General features: G+C 39.9%; 1 protein-coding gene and 1 long non-coding RNA gene across 3 annotated transcripts in view; both read right to left on the bottom strand.

Annotated features, from left to right (window-relative positions):
* Positions 1–905, bottom strand: part of lama5 (laminin, alpha 5) — a 247739-nt gene extending 246834 nt beyond the window's left edge. For both annotated transcript variants that reach the window (XM_069884131.1, XM_069884132.1), the window contains exon 1: positions 503–905. In XM_069884131.1, coding sequence (XP_069740232.1) covers positions 503–763 — 261 coding nt within the window. In that variant the 5' untranslated portion in view covers positions 764–905. The remainder of the gene's footprint in view (positions 1–502) is intronic.
* Positions 906–7835: 6930 nt separating this feature from the next.
* The window catches only part of LOC138737436 (uncharacterized), a 48270-nt gene continuing 32915 nt past the window's right edge, over positions 7836–23190 (bottom strand). Inside the window, exon 3 of the long non-coding RNA XR_011340916.1 lies at positions 7836–8480. This is a non-coding gene — a long non-coding RNA (uncharacterized lncRNA). The remainder of the gene's footprint in view (positions 8481–23190) is intronic.

Here is a 23190-nt window from a genome sequence, read left to right as displayed (position 1 = left end):
GATCAAGAGCAGCCAACAATGTAAGCGCGGGTGCAGAGGTTCTCAACCTTATATTTTCACCCGCAATCCACCAGAAGGAATCCCTTACTGACCGCAGAGTACTGACCTTTATGGTCAGGAAGGGATGATTTAAAGTGGTATTTGGGGGGGGGGGGGGGTGGGGTAGTTGAGAACCCCTGGAAGGGTAAACAGAATTGAAATAGCCCTCTGTGCTTTCAGAAAGTGTTTGGGATGCAGGTCACCCCAGTCCTGCAAAGTTGCAGAAACTTTTTACTTCGGCCAACCTGCAGTCTCCGTCTGGCCGGACTCGCTTGTTTAATCTCCAGCCCGACATGGATATTGGGCACTGCTGCTGTTTGTTTTTTGCAGATAAAACTATGAAACACCGTTCTGATGCAGTAGTAAACACCATTTAAACAGCTGTAACAAACGCTCCGACCAATGCAGCCTGATTCAGGGGGAAAGATCCCCCTGCAAGCGCAGGGAGCTCCGGGCACGTTACCTGGATGGTTTGGCTGGGGTCTCCGGACACCGGCCCGCCGACCAGCTTGCAGTACAGATCCTCGATGGGCCGCCCACTCCCATCCTCTCCGCAAGTGGCCGTGGCTGCGATCTGGGTCCCCTCGGCCAGATTGAAGTATGGCGGGTGCAAGCTGAAGCCATTGACTCCGTGGGGAGAGGTGAGAACCGCCTGCGCCTCAGCCGACCTCAGGACGCAGCAGAGGTGGAGGAGCAGAGCGCTGACTCCCGTGCCCCTCGCCATTGGTCCGCCCCGAGTGCGCTCACTCGACCCTGGCTGCTCTCATCGCCCTTTGCTGGAAGCGGGGAGTGAATGAGCAGGCGAGCCTTGCTCGCAGCCCAGCGGCTCCGCCGGGGCAGGGCCACCTAATCAATCGATGATGCATCAATCCCCCTCCCTCCCCCTCGCTGCAGCCACACTGAAGGCTTATTCCTTGCCTCTTGGAGAGTGCAGCATGCTGTCCCACTGCTTTCCCTCTCGCAGACTGCTCACCCTCCCTACCCCGTTCACTTTGCAACAAAAAACATTCCCAACTTCGAGAAACAGAGTCGCACAGCCCATTCTGTCCATTCCCACTTTTGTTCTCCCATCGACTAGCCTGCATTGGTCCATATTCTCTGCCTCTTTATGTGCCCGTGGGAGCATGGAACAATGCGGGCTCAATTTCAACAGTTAAGAAAAAATTGGACAGGTCATTGATGGGAGGGGTTTGGAGGACAAAATGGACTGGGTACAGTTTAGTGGGACTAAGCAGAAGGGTTGAAGGACCTGTTTGTTTTCTGTGCTGTGGTGCTCTATGGTTCTAGATCTAACTACCTCTAAAATGTGGCGATTGACTTCAAATTCCTGGGTGTCAACATCTCCGAGGGTTTGTCCTGGAGCCTGCATGTTGATGCAATCATGAAGAAGGCCAGCCCGCGGCTATACTTTGTGAGGTGTCTGAGGAGATTCGGTACATCAATGAAGACTCTCGTAAACTTCTACAGGTGAGCATTCTGGCTGGTTGCATCGCTGCCTGGTATGGAGTCGCCAACTCTCAGGACAAGAATAAACTCCAGAGGGTTGTTAACTCAGCCTGTGACATCACAGGCACCAGACTTCACTCCGGAGGACACCTACATGAGGCGGTGTTTTTAAAAAGCAGCCTCCATCCTCAAAGACCCCCACCACCCAGGCCACGCTCTCTTTACTCTGCTACCATCAGGAAAAATGTGTAGGAGCCTAAAGATGAGCACTCAGTGGCACAAGGACAGCTTCTTCCCCACTGCCAACAGATTCATGAATAATCAATGAACCAAAAACCTTACTTTTCGTGCCTTACTTTTTGTGAACCAATATTAATTGTTGTAAGATAATATGAATGTTTGCCGCCAATACCAAATTTCATGACTTGTTCATGACAATAAATTCTGATTCTAATTCCGATTGTATCTGATTCCATCACTACTCTAGAGTAAAAAATATTTCCCTCTCACCTCTGCTCTCTTGTTTCTGGAGTTAAACAAGAAAGTCTGCAAAAGCTGGGATCAAGTGCAATACTCAGCAGGTCATGCGACATCTATAGGAAGTAAAGGGTTACCAATGTTTCAGTCATGCTGTGTGCCCTGCTGAGTTTCTCCACCATATCCATGCATTGCATTCTTGTTTTTGATAACCCTGTATGGGGAAATCTTTCTGACTACCATTACCAGGGAACCCAACTGCCCACAAACAAAATCATTATACCTGGTTTATACAGTAAAACTCCTGTTATCCGGAATTCAGGCAACTGGCAGTCTAAAAGCAATGGCAAAGAAAATTGCGGAAAATAAATAGGTAAAAAATACTGGTTTAAAATTGGCGTGCCTTGCCGTTAGTTCATTAATCATGCAGTCTCAAGCAACTGGAATATTCGCTTCTCTGGCATACACCAATCCCCATAGGTGCCAGTTATCAGCGGTTTTACTGTACATCTTTACATGCCACTTTACAACTAAGGGAAACACAGGACATAAAACGTTGAAGGCAACAGGTGTGAACAGATGAACAATGAATGGAGCCAGTGGTAAAGAAGAATCTGAACAAAATTATAAATTTTTGATATTTGATGTTTCACCAGCTGGAGAATAGAGCACTTGATCAGGAGGGTGGAAAATTAAGAGTATCGATAAATGCTGGCGATTACAATGTTTAAGTGTTGGAAATTGCTGGACTTCTTAAAATTCTGAAACTATTAAAATTCTTCCTGATAATTTTTCTATTCCAATGATTCTTTCTTTCTTTGGCTTGGCTTCGCGGACGAAGATTTATGGAGGGGGTAAATGTCCACGTCAGCTGCAGGCTCGTTTGTGGCTGACAAGTCCGATGCGGGACAGGCAGACATGGTTAATGCCAAGGTAATTGGTATACAGCTTATAATATATAACTTATAATTTACAGCTGCTCCCTGCCTGCTTCTTTCTTCCATCATATCCATTGCTTTGTTGAAAACTGGCACTTCCAGGATTATGATCACAAAATATTATGTCGTAACAAAAAATAACAAAGCAACTATAAAGTACCTTTAATGTACTGAAATGTTCCAAGGCATGTAATCAGATAATAATTGACACTGAGCCAAAGGAAGGTTGGTTTAAGAGGCAGGCTTTAAAGAATTACTTAAAGAGGGAGAGGTTTAGGGAAGAGATTCCAGAGCTTAGGGCTGCGTCAGCTGAAGGCATGAACATCAAACGTGCTGGTGATGCTCAAGGATAGGAGACAGAAGAATCCAGAGGATTGTAAGGCTAGAGGAGGTTACAAAGGTAAACAGGAGGGAAGCCATGGAGAGAACTAAGGAAATACTATTGGCATAATTGGTGGAAGTGAGTCAAGCAGTACCCCGTGCAATTGATTAACAAAAGGACTGACTGACTGACTGACATATCTGGCCAACCTTTCACCACGATTGACTGGAATGGATATACAAACTCTTCGATTTGTAAAATTTCAGGGTAGGCAAGTATATTTGGAAACAGTTCAAAAGCTGTTTGACAATGGGAACCTGTCAAATACTGTCAGGGAGAACAGGCCACAAGGTCTCCTGAGGTGTTCTTACTGCTGGGGACATCCCCAGTGCATGGATCAGGTATGGACGACTTTCCCATCCCACAAATATCCAGGTGGTTGGGCAAAGTTGACATAAAGTCTGGCTAGTGGGCCAGATCCATAAACTGACTCATTAATGAAGTTGTATTGGATGGTTTTTGTGGTGGAACAGATTTAACTAGGATAGGATTGCACATGCGTGAAAGGTGACAGGTTAAGTACCAACAATTTTCCATTTCTGTTCATGCTTCCTTTGCTTGGACTACTTTATGTGTGTGTTGCTCATGGTTTGGTAATTCACTGCAGAGCCACTTCTTTTAACACAAATGTTGTGAATATCAACATTTCTAAGCATGAATAAAAATTGGAAATAAAACCCTTGGTCTATAGGTATACCAACCATACTAAAACAGCAAATTATTATAAACACTTGTTAAAGTAACACTACTTCACTGCTTCTGCAGGGACCTAATATCACTAATAACATAGTAAATCAAATGATTGATCATTTCATTAATGGCTCTTATAGGTGCTTTGTAAAGCAGTTTCTGTTTCTTGTTCCCATTTCCCATTTTACAGCTGGAGATTAAATTTTAAGAATTCACAACATTCCTTCTCACTTGTTTAAATGGAAAACTGCAATGGTTCTAATGGTAGCAGATCATGGATTCATTTTGTGCTGTACATTTGTATGATCCTATCCTTCTCAAATCCCCCTTCATTTTGTTACTTGTAGAGATGTGGTTGGTCCCCTTATGGAAGTGGTTCCCAACCAGTTGACCACAGCCAAAGTGTGTGTACATGTGGGCCACAGGGACTTCCCAACCCACTGAGGTCCGGGTGGGTCTGAGGTCATATCTTGGTCCTCCCAGATGACCTTGGGTGGGGTGGCGAGCAATCTGGCATTGTCAGTGAGGTCATCTGGCCCTTTCTCAATAAAAGTGGTTTATGCTCAGCCCTCATTCGCAGTTCCCATCAGACCTCCACACAAGACAGATCCAGACTGATTCAGAAGTGTGTGTTTTCTGTCTTCTTACTGCTTCTTGTTCTTCGCTTCAGTCAAGATTCAAGCAGCTCCTGTTTATAAGGTAAGATACATAATATATTTCTCCTCTAAAATTTGATGTAAATTATTTCTGTAAAGATTTTCTGCAGAGATTTACCCCAGACAGGAGTGTGGGATGTGTAATAAATTTATGTGGCTATTGCAAGCAAATGAATAACCTTTAAAGTTCAAGGAAACATCCCGACCCTAAAGAAATAAATTAAACATAAACTAACAGACCTTGTATTTATGTATGGTAATTATTTGGAAGATAAACCCTTCATAAATTACAATAAATTTAGTGTTTTCTTACGTTATTTGATGAGCTTTATCATGATTTGGATAGTCATTTCCTTCAGAAATTACTTGTTTCTTTTAGTGATAACATTGTTTACACTTTTGGAAATAGGCTCGTTTTTGAAACAAATAAAAACCCGATCCACCATACCTGTTATGCCATTAAACATATATATAGTTAAAACACAGACAAACCATGAAAAAAACAAATAAACATGTGACTAATTAAATTTAAATGGACCCACCAAGAAATATTCCAATTACACTTTGCAACACTGTGTTTGAAACATAAAACTTATTACATAACAAACAGTGTCTAATGGTGCATTTTTTTAAAAATTATTTTTACTGTAGTATCATTGTTTATTGTAATCAGGCTTTTTATTTTTTTTAATCTCAAAATCAAAATTTATTTCCAAAAGTCCAATAGGGGTTTTATCTCAAATTTCCTTTTTCTTAATTTCCAGTAATTTAATTTTTAAAATTTTTTACAGTCTCTTCCAAAAATGGCGAAGCAAGAGTAATGAGGAACAGTAACAATGTTTAAACCAAGAGAAGATTTGCAGTTGTCTTTGAAGATGCAAAAAAAGAAGACAGACTGGAAACTTGCTTCGATGAAAAGCTGTGGGTAGCTTGTGGATATTTTTGATCATTCGAAAATACGTAATCTTAGGCTGCAAGGCAAGGACGCAACTCTAATTCAGTTTGTTGATGATCTCCATGCATTTATACATAAGCTTGAAAACTGGAAACACAAGGCGGTGGGGGGGTGGGGGGGGGGGGGTGACTTTTCCGAGTTTGAATCTCTTTCAGCAGTAGCTGTTTATGGAATGGTTAATGATGTTGCAAATGAAGTTGTCTTGTGTCTCAGCTGCTCCGAGAAGAATTCCTGCATATCAGCCTGCAATGGCATAGAGGCCATGATTCGAAGGGGGAGCTTGCGGAAGTTTATCTCGGCAATGTACTTCTTGCTCCAAACAGAGGGCCCAAAACCAGGCCTTGACAAGTCGAGACAAAGGTGGGAGTCGGACTTATAACAATTGATGAATGGTGCTGGTCCAATTTGAATCGGATCGGCATGACTGTTGCCATCAATGTGCGGTACAGGCTGATGCAATACAACTTTCTGCACTTGAAGGCACAAAATTGATCAGATCTAAACCTGAATTATCAGACCAATGCTTTAGATGTGGCATTGTGACAGGGACTTTTGTGCATGCAACCTGGTCATGTGCCAAGGTGAGACCCTTTTGGGTGGAACTGGGCCAAGCCCTAGAAAAAAAATCACAGGCAAAGAAGTCCCACAGGACCCAGAGCTCTTCCTGCTGGGAAACATAATGGACTTACAAGGAAGCTATCTAAATTTCAAATCCAATTTGTTATGATTGTGTTGGCGGTGGCCAGGAAGTGCATAGCAGTTGCTTGGAAGTCTGACTCCTACTTGAGTTTTGAATGTTGGAACACAGAAATGCAGAGCTATGTTCCCCTGGAGAAAATTACCTACAACCTAAGGAGACAATACAGTACTTTTTTGAAGGTCTGTCCCCTGGAGAAAATTACCTACAACCTAAGGAAACAATACAGTACTTTTTTGAAGGTCTGACAGCCCTACTTGAACCACATAGGGGCTCAATTGTAGTGTGTACTGCCCTGCCCTACCCTCCTAACTTGCCCCTCCATTGGTGAGGGAATGGAGGGGGTCCATCCTATTCTAACCAGGGAAAGCTGCATAAAAATGTAGGGAGTCTTTGCGCTGGCTGCTATGATGTGACATACCCACAAATCTCCAAATAGAAGTTTCATACCTTTGTTGTGAGTGTTTTGGTTGTAAATATAATTAGTTGAGTGTTAAGAGTTCAATGCTGGGGGGGGGGGGGGGGGGTGGAGAGAATAAAAAGAAATGCTTAAACGCCATGAGAAGATTGTATGAAATTAACAAATATGAAATATAAATAATGTTGATATTATTGATAATGATATTGCCAATTGTTTGGAGTTTGAGTGGAAAATTATAAATAAAATATTTTTAAAAAAGGAATTCCTACACTACTTCCCAGAAATCACCTGAGGACTGACACTGGTGAGGAACCCCTTTCTTGTTAAAGTCAGTGAAGTCCCTGATGATCTGCAAGATGAACTCATTGACGTTCACAACTATTCTGAATGCAGAGCTGTGCTTAAGACTTCATCTGTAACGGAGTTTTGGTCAAAAAATGATAGATAGCTAACCCAACATTGCAAAGGAGTGTCTTCAGAAAATCCTATCCTTCATGAACCACTTATGTTTGTGAATCAGGCTTTTTGATGTCGCTGCAGTTGAAGACAAAGGCACGAAACTGCATTGAAGTGGAGGAAGATCTCAGAACCAAGTGAAAACTGGTGAAGAACCTTAAGGAACAGGGGTCTTATTAGAGTGGCTTAAGCTTTTATTTTGATTGGCAATGTTAACGTTCAGTGTATACTTGCAGAGCTTTTTGTTCTTTTAAAATGTCAAATCAAGTTCTTTAAATTAGATTAAGATGTGTTTCTTACAGAGCTGCCTTTCACTTGAAAATGTGGCTCTGTCATTGCCACTCGTGGGCTGGAATCCAGGTGGGCGTTAGAACGAAAAAGGTCAAGAACCACTGCTTTATTGTATAAAAGGTCAACTACTCTGGACTGTTGTGTGATATTCTCTGTGAATCATGTTTGCTTTTATGATAATTCCATAATAATTTTGAATAGAAAGATCAATTGTCTTAAAAATGAGGGATTTTGTGATAACCGTACTTTGTTAAAGGAGGTAAATTATTATGTGCTCCTTATATTTGTTCACCCCTGATGATCACAACAAGAGGAGAACCATGGAAATAGACCTTCATGCAAGTCAATTCCGCAGATTATTCTTCGAAAAACCATGCATGCTTACTGTTTCAAAGTTCAAGACTCCTTTTATTGTCAAGCAATAATAAACTAAAAATCTAATATGCATGATATACTTAAATTTTTGTCTGGCGTAAGGCAAACAAAGAATCGTCATTGTATCATCCAGCACCCCTTACAGTCGAGAGAAAGAGAAGCAAAAGAGAGTCTCTTCAGAGTCTCTGAATGTTCATAGATTCACTTCCACAGCCTCCATAGCTGCAAAGATCCCTGTTTGATCCATCGGCAACCCGAGCTCCAGATCCTAACCTCTGACAAGATCAGGAAGCCTGCAGCACCTGAGGCCTACTCGGGAGCCCTTCTTGGCCTCAGCACACTCTCAAATCTCATCTCTGATACCGGGTTCCCATGAGCTGGTGTGCAGCAGCCCGGTCGGTTCTCCTGACTGCAAATCACCCACAGCCTGTGTGGGTCCTTCAGACCTTGAGGCCCTCGCCGGTCTGCTGCCAATGGTCACTGCCCTGTGGGTCGATCCCATGCTTCTCCTTCTCATCCTGGTGGTGTTGTCCCCATTTCTGGTGCCTTGCTTCATTTAAAAATTGATGCTAATAACTTGTCTGCCAGAATGGTGTGGTTGCTCTGTCCAATGTTTTTTTACAACTTTGGGCATGGATCTTCATGGTACTTCTAAAACTAAACACATAACCAGAAATGACATTTATCAGATAATGCTTTATGTTTTCTGCCAATTTAAACTCAATAATACATCATATAAACATTGCAAATCTTTTTTAGAATGGATTTCTCACTACATATCAGTCATATTTACAGTTGAAACCAAACATCTGAATTTCAGGAATTAAATAAATGAGTGAGGTAAATAATAAAAAGAACAATTGTTTGAATTTTATTACGGATAATTGGAGTGCAGCATGCAATTACTATAAATACTCCATATTGGGAGATAGCCATGGGTGATATTGTAAGTAATGTCATAGTTTAAATGGATATACATGTCCAATCAATGGGAACAATAATTAATATATCAAATAAAATATACTCTACTATAATATTGCAGCGTTCAAAGTGAAGCATAAACTGCATTATGGTCTGTGAGTAGTTCTGATGGTCAAGATTGAAGTCTTGAACATAAGAGGAGCAGGAGTTGGCCATCTGGCCTGTCCTGTCTGCTCTGCCATTTATTAAATCATGCCTGATCTGATCACAGATTCAGATTCAACTATCTTCCTTTTCTCCAACAACTCTTAACTTCCCCTATTATGCAAAAAAATCTAACCCTGTCTTAAATATCTTTTATGAGATAGCCTCTACTGGCTCTTTGGGCAGAGAGTTGTTCAGAGAAGAGGTTCAAATCTGAGCCTCAGCTCAGAGAGATTGGAGAAGACAATTATTTAGATCCTGAAAAGAGAAATAATTTTTTGGAAGTGATAAAATAGTGACTCCAGTTGCTCAAAACTGGCTGAAAAACCAGATGTCAAATTGAAGAAAGGGAGTGTGGGTCCAATGTTCGAAATCTCATCACATGAACCAAGTTTCTGTCCATTATCCCAGCTAGAAGGGAAAAAAAAATCCCAAATGTGAATGGCGAAATTTTCCGCAGGCCCTGCCTAAAGCTTGTTCCCTCAACATCACCTAAACAGATTTACTTAACACTTGAAAAAAAATTAAAGACACATCAGCCTGTGCCCCATCCCCTCTTCTTATTGCTCTGTACCTGCTATTGCTCTCTGTCACACACACACACCATCCGAGACTCTCATACTTACAAAATGATATTTATTCATTTGTTTGTATATATGAATACTTGTCCTGCATATGTATTATTTGTCTCTATATTTGTGTTATATCTGGTTGTGTGTCTGCGTTTTTTGCTCAGAACTGATGTAATTCGAGTTGTCAGACATCAGCACAATCCTCTCAGCTCCTGTGCCACTCTGATCGTCACCACAGGACTGCTCATGAATGCTTGCTCTTTAACCTGGAAAATGAACTTCCTTCATTGCAACAGTTCTTATACTTCAAAAACATTTCACTGGCTGGTAAACACTTTGGGATGCGAAAGGCTCAGTGAAAATGCAATTCTTGCCATTTTCAGATGAATGGTCCGTACACAGAGAGAGTATCCAGCAAGTGCACTGAATAACCAACCTTGGAACCTTCCAGGAAACTCTGGTTCACATGGAGACTGGAGGCAGTACTGGGTCTTTTTCTTCAAAAATGGAAAATAAAATGTTTGAAAGGCATTCTTAACCTGTATTGTTTCTTGTCATCAAATACCCTCTAACACAACTAAGTTAGATGTAGGATAAAGTTCACATTGAGTTCCCTGTAAAAAAAAACCCATCTCACTACATACCTCTTATATCAGTAATCTTTGCAGCTTTACCAGAAGCAGTCAAAGAAACAATGAATGAAGATTATTTGACACAATTGGCTTGGGTGTACTCAGAATTGGAATTGTGACATGTTTCATGTGAGATTGTTTCAGCTAATAGAGGATTGGAGTTTCTTTACCAATAGTCAAGGAAATAAAATAAATTGTCTGACAGATTCTGTTAACCTCCTTATTAGCAACAGATATGGTTTTAGTTATGAAAAGTGCACGGAGAAGATACATAATTTGATTGCATATTATGGGTTTTCTGTTGCGAGATCCCTTAACTCACTTTCCAGCATAAGAGGGAAGAGATTCACAAAATCAAGAGTTTTTATTTATTTAGAAAGCTTGAAATAAACTTTTAGTTCAAACAAAAAACACACCCTCCTGAATTTCCTAATAAAAAAAAGTCTTATCAATGTTCTTGCCTTATTGTTCAGAATCAGAATTTATTGTCATGAACATGTCACGGGATTTGTTGTTTTCCGGCAGGATTACATTTCAAAAATAAATAGTGCAAGAAAATAAGAGAAAGTGAGGTAGCATTGTTGGTTCATCGTCCTTTCAGAAATCTGATGGCAGAGGGTAAGAAGCTATCCTTGTGCTGTTGGTGTTCATCTTCAGGCTCCTGTACCTCTTTACTGATGGTAGCAGTGAGGAGGGCATGGCCTGGCTGGTAAGGGTCCATGAGGCTAGAGGCTGCTTTCTTAATCACCACTGTTTGTAGATGTCCTCAGTGGAGTGCAGTCTGGTGTCTGTGATGTCACTGACCAAGTTAACAACCCTCTGGAGTTATTTCTTGTCCTCTGCATTGGCACCTCCACACCAGACAGTGATATAACCCTGACAGAATGCTCTCCATGGTGTACCTGTAGAAATCTTTGAGTCTTTGGTGATATTAGAAGTCTCCTCAAACTCCTCACAAAATATAGCCACTGGCGAACCTTCTTTATGACATGAAGGTCCCAGGACAGATCCTCAGAGATGTTGACACCCAGGAACTTGAAGTTCTTAACCCTTTCCATTGCTGACCCCTCTAATGAGAACTGGCTTGTGTTCCCCCCCGATTTCCCCTTCCTCAAGTCCACAATCAGCTCCTTGTTTTGGCACCACTCATCTAGCTGATCGATCTCCCTCCTGTACGTTGCCATCTGTGATTATGCTGACGACCAAGGTGTAATTGGAAAATTTGTGGAAGGTATTTGAATCGTGCCTACCCATACAATGATGGGTGTAGAATGAGTAGAGCCGTGAGCCTTTGTTAATCAGTTCTTCGGGTAGTTTTAGCTCTACCTATGGTAGACCCCAGAACAGCTGAGCTTTAATATTGACTTTAGTTTTGTTTATTTTAAATGGATAAAATACTAGTAATTTTACTCACATAACATTAATGAGGAAAAGCATATGGCAATGTCATCAAATGTTATTTGGCTTTTCAATGTTGAGTGCAAATTCCATTCACATGTAAGCTTCAGCGAATCAGTTAACAATAACCTGTTGCAAGGTGTCTGAGCCCTTACCATGGTAAACATCTGCAGCTCAGTGATTGAGGTCGGGGTGGCTTCGGTGCTGGAATGTGGTGGCTGCGTCCTGACCAGTTTCTCCATTGGTTTTAAAGATCAACTTGGAATACTTGTTGGAGCAGAAGTGAAGCATTCTGATGGAAAGGATTACAAGGACGCTTTCAGGACAATGATGGAGCCTCATTTTGCACCAGACTGGCCTGATTGTAGACTCATGGTTTAGGCACGTCGTCATGAAGCAAATTTCAGTGCAGAGTCAGATCTGAGAAGGGTGGTCCACAGGTAGGCTGACAGTTATAATGTGTTTGCACTGAGCTTCAAAAAGATAAAAGACTTCAACCTTGGAATTTCTTTCTTTCATCGAATGCCAACTTTTCTCTTAAAACCCTACTTGAAATCTACCTCTTGAGTCGGTTGACCTTTTCTTTACTTGGTCATGTAATCTATTCATTTTTCTTTATGTGGTTCAATGTCTAGTTCTTTCCGATATCTGCCACTGAAGCATTACCAATAACAACAGCACTTTCACTGTTTTTTTCTGTTCATCATACACAGATTGTGGAGATTACCACAGCAATTGCTCTTGCAAAAACAGAAAGCTATCAAACCTCTCTTAGTTCCAATCTCTGTCCAGTTCTGCCTTACTTCTCCACCACATAGCAACCACATTCCAGAACCAAAGCCACCCTGACTTGAATTATCGAGCTGCAGATGTTTACCGTGGCAAGAGCTTGGACACCAAACAACAGGTCATTGCTAATTCATTCACTGAAGTGTCTATGTGGATGGAATTTTCACTCAACATCCTGGCCCTACTGAACAACAATGCTTTCCAACAGTAGAGGTTCACAATGGGACTCTGGAAAACGTAGATCAGTTCTCATAATTCAGGAACACCTGCCATCATCAATGAAATTCACCATCACCTTCAAAGTGCCAGCAAAGTCTTTGGCTGATTGAGGTAAAAGTTGTCTGACGATCATGTTTTCATACATGGCACCGAATATTATCAGTAGGGCAGGCACACAAAACATTGTAAATGTACCACTGATGTAATTTTTGCAAAATTCCGCAAATCAGTAAGCAAACCAACATCAATGTCCTTTCCCAGGTCAACATCTTCAGCAGTGAGGTCCCATTTATATTCAGGTACCTCCACTGGCCAGGCTGCATCTCTTGTACATTTGATACCAGATTCCCTAAGGTTGCATCTATTCTGAGCTCTGCTGTTGGATGATATTATAGTTTAGACTCTTGGCAAAGGAAAAGATTCAAGAATGTATTCGAAAAAGGCAGCATCCTGACGAATTCTTGGGGTTCCGTGGGCCCAGGAACACTCAGTATGGAGAGAGCACCTGGGAACCTTGAAGGCATGCATTGGGAACATACAAGCAGAGGAAAAAGCACCTCCCACCCGTCCCCTCCGGCAGACCTCCCCATCCGTGGAAGAAACTGCATTCGTAAACTTCCTATCCTAAGATGACATGTAGTTTCAGTCAGTGAGATGTGCCAGCCGTTGTAATTTTTTAAAAATATACTTTGCAAGCAATTAAACTTAAAACACTGAAATTCATGACATATGAAAAGCCACAGTGGGAGTTTTAGTTTCATACTCATTCATTTTGTTTCAACACTAGTTGAAACTTGCAAAGTCTATGCTTTTTTTCCCCGTCATTTTAAAAGTGAGTCACTGTAGACTCTGTGCTTCCACTCCATAACAGGCGGATTGATTACAGATAAGATTATCTGCTGATGTGTGTATCAACTTCTATCCGTGCATAACCCCAGCTTTTACACTTCCCCCTTTCTCTGCACATTCTGGTAACTCAACTGGATGTAGATTTAACATATTCATATTTTGGCTGCTTGAGATGTCAGCAATAAGGGTGGCCCAGTTAGCGTAGCGGTTAGTGCAACGCTATTACAGCACTAGTGACCCGGGTTGGAATCCAGCGCTGTCTATAAGGAGTTTGTACCTTCTCCCCGTGTCTGCGCAGGTTTCCTCCGGGGGCTTTAGTTTCCCCCCCACCCTTCAAAAAGTGTGGAGGTTGTAGGGTAATGGGAGCGGAATGGGCTCATGGGCCGGAAGGGTCTGTTGCTGTGCTGTGTGTCTCAATTAAAATTTAATTTAAACCTGATCTATTGGCAGTGGTGACTGCTGGTGTTAAGCTTCATTTTGGGACTGAAGGTGGCTGGACAGATGAGTTTAATTACTGCGTGCCAAACCACCAAAATTCCCCTGGTCTTCTGAACCATTCTAGCTGATTTCCTGCTGAATCAATGATCTCTCCAGTAGCTCCAAGTGTCTTGGCCCTTGAGCCTGCCTGCAGCCTTTACTGACTTTTTTTTTCAGTGCCTCTGACCTGCTGAGTGATTAGAGGCTTCTGGCTGCGAGGGTTCCTGAGAAAGAACAGGTTCTCTGGCTCGGTTTGAGATGGGAGGAGAGCTGAAGTACAGGAGGATTTGTGGAGAAGCCTTTGCAGATGTAAACTCTAAAGACGTTGTATTAATTCCAAAAACATGAATCACAGTGAAAATAAGCAGATGGATAGGAAAGAGATGAAAATTAAATCTTTCACTCCTAGACTCAGTGGATCATTCACATAATAAAAATGTAATGAGGCATTGCCGACAACTCCTCCCTTGTGAATGCCTGTGGTATCTAATAGTTTGGTTTAGTTTAATTTACTGTTGTTCACTTGGACAATCCAGTCTATTTCTTAATAAAACTAATTTACTAGATATTATTGTGGTCCACAATATAAAGTCTCACAGACCTTGGGAATTCTGTTGATATTTAAGAATTTTTTTGCTTCCAAACATTTATTGAGTTCATTGTGGTGGGTTATCAAGCTTCTGGGTTGTTTGCTCCAGGTACACAAAGATATTGCAGTATACTTACATCCTTTTTTTTTTTTTTTTTTTTTTAAATTTTTTATTTTTCACACCATAAATCACAATAGCCATGATATACACTTTTTCTTTTCCACACATTTACAGTGACTTTTTCTCCCTCCCCCCCTCCCTCCTCCCAAGCCACCCCCCCATCCCTCCCCCCTCTCATCCATTTTAGTTATACAATCTAGGTTGCATTAATTCAGTTAGACAATGTTGTCATTCAACAAAAATACACCAGAAATTCTACTGAGTCCATTTTTTTCTTCTCTTCTCCTTCCATCAACTTAGGTAATGTTTGTTCCCGGTAGGTTTTCGCTATTGTATTTAATGTAAGGCTCCCATACTTGTTCGAATATTTCAATATTATTTCTTAAACTATATGTTATTTTTTCTAATGGAATACATTTATTCATTTCTATATACCATTGTTGTATTTTCAAATTATCTTCCAATTTCCAGGTTGACATAATACATTTTTTTGCTACAGCTAGAGCTATCTTAACAAATCTTTTTTGTGCATCCTCCAAGTCAATTCCAAATTCTTTGTTTTTTATGTTACTTAGGAGAAAGATCTCTGGATTCTTTGGTATATTGTTTTCTGTTATTTTATTTAATATCTGATTGAGATCATCCCAAAATTTTTCTACTCTCTCACATGTCCAGATTGCATGAATTGTTGTTCCCCTTTCTTTTTTACATCGAAAACATCTATCAGATACTGTTGGGTCCCATTTATTTAACTTTTGCGGTGTAATGTATAGTCTGTGTAACCAATTATATTGTATCATACGCAGCCTCGTATTTATTGTATTTCTCATCGTTCCAGAGCATAACTTCTCCCATGTTTCCTTTTTTATCTTTATATTTAAATCTTGTTCCCATTTTTGTTTAGTTTTACCATTTGTTTCCTCATTTTCCTTTTCTTGCAGTTTAATATACATATTTTTTATAAATCTTTTGATTAACATTGTATCTGTAATCACATATTCAAGGTTACTTCCCTCTGGTAAACTCAAGTTGCTTCCTAATTTATCTTTCAAGTAGGATCTCAGTTGGTAATATGCCAGCGCTGTATCTCCCGTTATATTGTACTTATCTCTCATTTGTTCAAAGGATAAGAATCTACTTCCTGAAAAACAATTTTCTATTCTTTTAATCCCTTTTTTTTCCCATTTTCTAAAGGCATGGTTGTCTATTGTAAAAGGGAGTAGCTTATTTTGCGTCAATATTAGTTTTGGTATTTGGTAATTTATTTTATTTCTTTCTACATGTATCTTCTTCCATATATTGAGGAGATGGTGTAATACTGGAGAAGTTCTATGTTGTACCAATTTTTCGTCCCATTTATATAATATGTGTTCAGGTATCTTTTCCCCTATTTTATCTAATTCTAGTCTCGTCCAGTCTGGTTTTTCCCTTGTTTGATAAAAATCTGATAGGTACCTTAATTGTGCGGCTCTATAATAATTTTTGAAGTTTGGCAATTGTAAGCCTCCTTGTTTATACCATTCTGTTAATTTGTCTAGTGCTATCCTCGGTTTCCCCCCTCTCCATAAAAATCTCCTTATTATTTTCTTTAACTCTTTGAAGAATTTTTCTGTCAGTTGTATTGGCAATGCCTGAAATAAGTATAGTATCCTTGGAAAAATGTTCATTTTAATACAGTTTATCCTTCCTATCAGTGTTAGTGGTAGCTCTTTCCAATGCTCTAAATCGTCCTGTAGTTTTTTCATTAGTGGATTGTAATTGAGTTTATATAATTGGCCTAGATTTTTGTTTATTTGCACACCTAGGTATCTTATTGCCTGCGTTTGCCATCTGAATGGGGATTCCTCCTTAAATTTTGAGAAATCCGCGTTATTCATAGGCATTGCTTCACTTTTATTTACGTTTATCTTGTATCCCGACACTTCTCCATATTCCTTCAATTTCTTATATAGTTCTTTTATTGATAGTTCTGGTTCTGTTAAGTACACTATCACATCATCCGCAAACAGACTGATTTTATATTCCCTGTCTTTTATTTTTATTCCTTTTATATTATTATCTCTTCTTATCGATTCTGCTAGTGGTTCTATAGCTAGCGCAAACAATAATGGTGATAGTGGGCATCCCTGCCGCGTTGACCTGCTTAAGTTAAATTGCTTTGATACATGTCCATTTACTGTCACTTTCGCTAACGGTCCCTTATATAATGCTTTAATCCAATTAATATACTTCTCCGGTAAACTGAATTTTTGCAATACTTTGAACAAGTAATTCCATTCTACTCTGTCGAAGGCCTTCTCTGCGTCTAAAGCAACTGCTACTGCCGGTGCTTTATTTCCTTCTACTGCATGAATTAAGTTAATAAATTTACAAATATTGTCTGTTGTGCGTCTTTTTTTGATAAATCCAGTTTGGTCTAAATTTACCATTTTCGGTACCTGTTCTGCTAATCTGTTCGCTAATAGTTTAGCTATTATCTTATAATCTGTGTTTAGCAAAGATATTGGTCTATATGACGCTGGTGAGAGTGGATCTTTCCCTTGTTTTAGTATCACTGTAATTATTGCTGTTTTACATGAATCTGGTAAGTTTTGTGTCTCATCAATCTGGTTGATTACATCCAGGAGGGGCGGTATTATTAGGTCTTTAAATGTTTTGTAGAATTCTATTGGGAGTCCATCCTCTCCTGGTGTCTTATTATTTGGTAAATTTTTTATTATCTCTTGTATTTCTACTGTTCCAAATGGTTCTGTTAATTTATTTTGTTCCTCTATTTGTAGTTTTGGTAGTTCCATTTTAGTCAAAAATTCATCTATTTTCCCTTCTTTCCCTTCGTTTTCGGTTCGGTATAATTGTTCATAGAATTCTCTGAAGTTTTCCTTAATTTCTTTTGGATTATATGTAATTTGTTTGTCTTTTTTCCTTGTTGCCAATACCATTTTCTTAGTTTGCTCTGTCTTAAGCTGCCATGCTAGGATTTTGTGTGTTTTTTCCCCTAGTTCATAATATTTCTGTTTTGTCTTCATTATATTCTTCTCCACCTTATATGTTTGTAATGTTTCATATTTTATTTTTTTATCCGCCAATTCTCTTCTTTTGGTTGTATCTTCCTTTATTGCTAATTTTTTTTCTATGTTTATTATTTCCCTTTCCAACTGCTCTGTTTCCTGATTATAGTCCTTCTTCATCTTGGTTGCATAACTTATTATTTGCCCTCTAATGAATGCTTTCATTGCGTCCCATAGTATAAACTTATCTTCCACTGATTCCGTATTTACTTCAAAGTACATTTTTAATTGTTTTTCAATAAATTCTCTAAAATCCTGTCTTTTAAGTAGCATGGGGTTTAATCTCCATCTATACATTCTTGGAGGGATGTCTTCTAGCTCTATTGCCAATAACAGGGGTGAGTGGTCTGATAATAGTCTAGCTTTATATTCCGTTTTCCTAACTCTCCCTTGTATGTGGGCTGATAACAGGAATAGGTCTATCCTTGAGTATGTTTTATGTCTAGTCGAGTAGTATGAGTATTCCTTTTCTTTTGGGTTTTGTTTCCTCCATATGTCCACAAGTTTCATTTCTTGCATTGATTTAATTATAAATTTGGTTACTTTGTTCTTCCTGTTAATTTTTTTCCCCGTTTTATCCATATTTGGATCCAAATTCAGATTGAAATCCCCTCCTATTAGTATGTTCCCTTGCGTATTAGCTACCTTCAAAAAGATATCTTGCATAAACTTTTGATCTTCTTCGTTAGGTGAATATATATTAAGTAGATTCCAAAGCTCTGAATATATCTGACATTTTATCATAACATATCTCCCTGCTGGATCTATTATTTCCTCTTCTATTTTAAATGGCACTTTTTTGCTAATTAATATAGCCACTCCTCTTGCTTTTGAATTATACGATGCTGCTGTTACATGTCCTACCCAATCTCTCTTTAATTTCTTGTGCTCCAATTCAGTTAAATGTGTTTCTTGGACAAATGCTATATCTATTTTTTCCTTTTTCAGTAAATTTAGTAGTTTCTTCCTTTTAATTTGGTTATGTATTCCATTAATATTTAGAGTCATATAGTTCAGCGTAGCCATTTTATATTTTGTTTATCTTCTCTTTCCGTTTTTCCATCATTACCTTTCCTCCTTTTCCATTTCTGTTTTCTTATTTTCAACTCTTTACCAGACAACATTCCTACAACATCCAACATTTTCCTTATTCTCCTATTTCTATCTTCTTTATCCCCAATCTCCCCTTCCCCTCCTGAGTTGCCCTTTATCCCTTGTCGGACAACCACATCAGTATACTTACATCCTCATGTAAAAGTCAATAACATATGAAAGTTGCCTCCTCCTCCATCTATTTTTGTCCCCAAAATCTGGTATTTTCCATGTTTCATGTGTAAAAGTTGACCCTAGTCTCTCACCCTGGCCCTGGCCACCCGTAGGGCAGAGCTCATGATGCCTCAGTCATGAACTCGGGCTTCGGTTCCAGCCACCCACTCATCAGAACTCCTGATGGCTCGACCACAGACTTCCCATCCAGTCCCAGCTGCCCCCCTATCTGCTCCTATTCTTATGGTCAATGGTCTTATACAATTAATTCTACACATGATACAGAAAGCTCTGAAGATAATTCCAGATCAATCTACAATTAACCCAACAGAATTTAATCTTATCTCAGTTATTTCTCTTGTGCAGAATTTCTGGTTCAAGTATAAACCTGCAGTTGTAAACCTCATTATGATTATGGTTAATTCTTGAATCTTTTCCTTTGTCTAGAGTCTAAACTTATAATATCATCCCACAGTAGAGCTCAGAATAGATGCAACCTTAGGGAATCTGGTATCAAGTCCCGAGCTTCAAATGCCTATTTCTCAGCCAGTCCCGTGCCCTCCCATTGGAACTCCAACACCTCCAACAATGCAGGTACTTACTCCAGTCAAATGCAGTATCCATGTAATAGACAACCCCATAAATTTAAAATTAAAAAATGGTCTATAAAATTTTACTTTTACATAAGTATATATGGAAGATATCAAAGTGGTTCTGTAATAACAACGTGGTGCTGTATCCCTTGACATCATGTTAATTGCCTGGACTGGATGGTTCAAAATATAGTCTGACCCTACATACAAAATGACAAAAGTTCAAATAAGAGAGTTGTTATCATAATGAGGTTTATAACTCAAGGTTTATACTTGAACCAGAAATTCTGTACAAGAGAAATAACTGAGATAAGATTAAATTCTGTTGGGTTAATTATAGATTGATCTGGAATTATCTTCAGAGCTTTCTGTCTCATGTGTAGAATTAATTGTACAAGACCATTGACCATAAGGAAAGCAGAAATAGGCCATCGGCCCTGTTGAGTCCATTCCACCATTCCATCATGAACTGATCCATTCTCCCACTCAGCCCCACTCCCTTTGATATTCTGACTATTCAAATATCTGTCAAATCTTTGTCTTAAATACACCAAACAAGCTGCCTTCCCTAGCAGTCCATGGTAGCAAATTTCAGAAGTTCACCACTCTCTGGCTAAGAAATTCCTCTGCATAACTGTTTTAAATGGGTGCCCTTCAATCCTGAAGTTGTACTATCTTAAGTATCTACTTAAATTAAACTAGCAACATAAAACAGTGCGAGAAGAACAATTCATTCACATCTGGAACAATTTCTCAGAGGAAGCTATAGAAGCAGGTATAATTATGACATTCAAAAAACAGTTGGACAGATTCATGGAAGGATCTGGACAAATACAGGCAAATGGAATGAGGCCAGAATGCCAACTTGGTCAGTATGGATGAGTTGGGCCAAGGGGCCTGATCTACACTACATGATTCTCTGACTGTTACACTAAATCAAAAGACTGAACATTCTGAGGTTCAGGACTATGGCTGCCCTCCAAAAATATACACTGGTGGTTCAAGAGGATGGCTCACTAAGACCTTCTCAAGGCCGATTGAGAAGCCACTAGCTGTAAGTACTGAAGGCTACGTTGAATGCATAATTACAATGATCCTCTGTGTCCTTCACCTTTCCAAAGGGTGTGGTTGAATGTGTATGAATCATCTAAAAAAATAATAAACATTTAACTATAACCTTTGCAACATGCCCTGCCATTATTGCCTTGCAATGATTTGAAGTTTAGTGATATGCATCCAAAGTGTTCTGATGCAAATACAGTAAACCCCTTGGTATCCACCACCCATGGGGATTGATAGATGCCAGACAAGTGAATTTTCCTGTTGCTTGAGATTGTGTGTTGCATGGATTGGTGTACTGACCGCAAGTGGGCACCAATTTTAAATTTTCTTTTTTAAAAAAAATGCATTTTCCATGGTATTTTGTCCGTTGCTTGAATTCCAGGTAATGATGGTTTTACGGTGTTAGGAAATTATATATCCTTCTATGCGGTTTATTGCATAAAATTAATATTTTTAATGGATGAAGAGAGTGAATGCAGCAAAGAGCATGGGATAGATTTGCTAGAAAATTAAACCTTGGAATTCAAGGAGTTATTTGGTAAGGCAGTACACCAATTGAAAAAAATGCACGATTACAAGAATAATTGTATGCCAATCCCATTTTAAACTTGACCAATGAAAAGGATTTGGTTAATAATATAATTGGATCAATGGGCAATACTTTGTCTTTATCAATGGCACAATATTGACCTAGTGAAACAATGGGAAGGGAACACCAGAAACAATTGTAGGCCTAGCAGTCTTGGATAGATTGGCAGCTGAGCTTGAAGGAACAATGACACCAACTTGCTCAAGGAGTTATATTAAAACATTAAAGTTTCTTTCTCTATTTTCCCCATTCAAGGTATGCAAGCGTGGTGGATGGGGCAGGGGGTACTGGGGCAAAAATGTCAGTCTGTGTTGTAGCAAAAGGATTCTGGGGATGGTCCATGACAAAACGTACCAAAGATGATGTAACGGCAGTCTCTGAGGGAGTATCGTAGCTAGATTTGACCAAGGAAAGAAATTGTATGAAATGTTTTTTCAATATTTTTAATGATGTATTTTTCATTTGGGTGCTTTAATAATACCATAAAAATCCATTAATATTTAAAAATACGTGTTCTTAAAAGCTGATAGGAGTTAATGGAGTTGTTTATACTATTGTAGGTGAAAAAGAATCAGGAAACAGCAATTAAAATTCTTTGGACACATCATGCAAAGAAATACACAAGAACATTTAGTACAACTGGAAGGAGAGCAGAGGCAGACAGAGAATGAAAATGATCGATGGATTAACATCATGGTTAGAAACAGGGGAGCCAACAACTACAATTTGGAAGATCAGAGACCGTGATGGATGGAGACACATGATGGCTCATGCCAAGCAGCAAGGCACCTGAACGAATGAGGAGTACTCAGGAGCAGTGCTACCATTAAGCCAACTAGGTAGCCACCTAGGGTGCAGACCTCAGAGGGGAACTATTGAAGAGAGATTCCAACAGCTCCGGCCCCTCTGCATCATGAATGATGTGGTTCTAATGGGTTACAAGTGCGTACATTAGTCTAGTAAGATGGAGGGAGGAAGTGGTGTCGCGCACATCGATCATCACATCATTTATTGCATCCACTGCTCAGCCCGGACAGTAAACCCCCCCTTGCTCAGTTCCTCCCACCCACACTCAGCCTAGCCAAGGATGAAAAATAGTCTGGCAACGGCCCTAGGTGTACTACTGTGTGTCTGCAACAAGAAACAATTTTGGTTCATCTATGCATTATACTTGTGTTTGTGACAATAAACATTCATACTCAATTTTTTGAGATACGACTGTCCAAAATTATTATGCACCTGAGACAACTTCTGTAGCCTGTGTTTTTATGTACCAGTCTAATTGGAGTTTTGTGAGGTGGGGAACGTCAGCTCAACAGGACTACTTTGAGGCTGCGGACTGGAGCGGTTTCAGGGAGGCAGCCATGTTAACAAAGGCCATGTATACAACTATGTAAACAGTGGCATATATACGAGTTTAGTGACTGACTACATTAGCAAATGCATCAAGGATGTAACAGATCAAATGCTACACAACTAGGACTAACCAGAAACCACGGTTGGATGCAGAGTTCCGGGCGCTTCTCAGATCTCCTGGTCCTGCATTCAGGATAAGGGATAGGATGGCACAAAGATCAGGGGCCGCATTCAGGCAATGTCTGGACTGCATTGGCCTTGTCAGCCACCAGCGAACCTACAGCAGATGTGGACAGTGTGATAGTACAGATCTATCACCAATGTACATAGTGTTGTGTCCCTAGCCAGGTCGGATCATTCCGGACTGGTCGGCCACCTGTGAAGAGCTCCGGTCTTTTGCTAATAAGAGCCTTGGTTTGGATCAACAAGTCTTTGGTTCTTTCGACGAGCTCTACAGACAGTCCCCTTCCTAAATCTTCGTTTGTGAAGTCAAGCCATGATAATGAAGATCAGCCAGGGCTGAGCAGCTCTACCATGCAATCTGGAAGCCAAAGTGTGGGAACGGCCAGACGAATCCTCATCAGCTATGCGACACCAGCAACATAAGGTGCATGTAGCAAGGGATCAAAACAATGACAGACTGGAAGACAACCTTTCAAGTC

Source organism: Narcine bancroftii, chromosome 6, assembly GCF_036971445.1.
Source record: "Narcine bancroftii isolate sNarBan1 chromosome 6, sNarBan1.hap1, whole genome shotgun sequence".
In the NCBI taxonomy this organism is placed as follows: Eukaryota; Metazoa; Chordata; class Chondrichthyes; order Torpediniformes; family Narcinidae; genus Narcine; species Narcine bancroftii.
The sequence above is the reverse complement of the archived record's forward strand: the minus strand, read 5'-3'. Positions and strand labels throughout refer to the sequence as shown.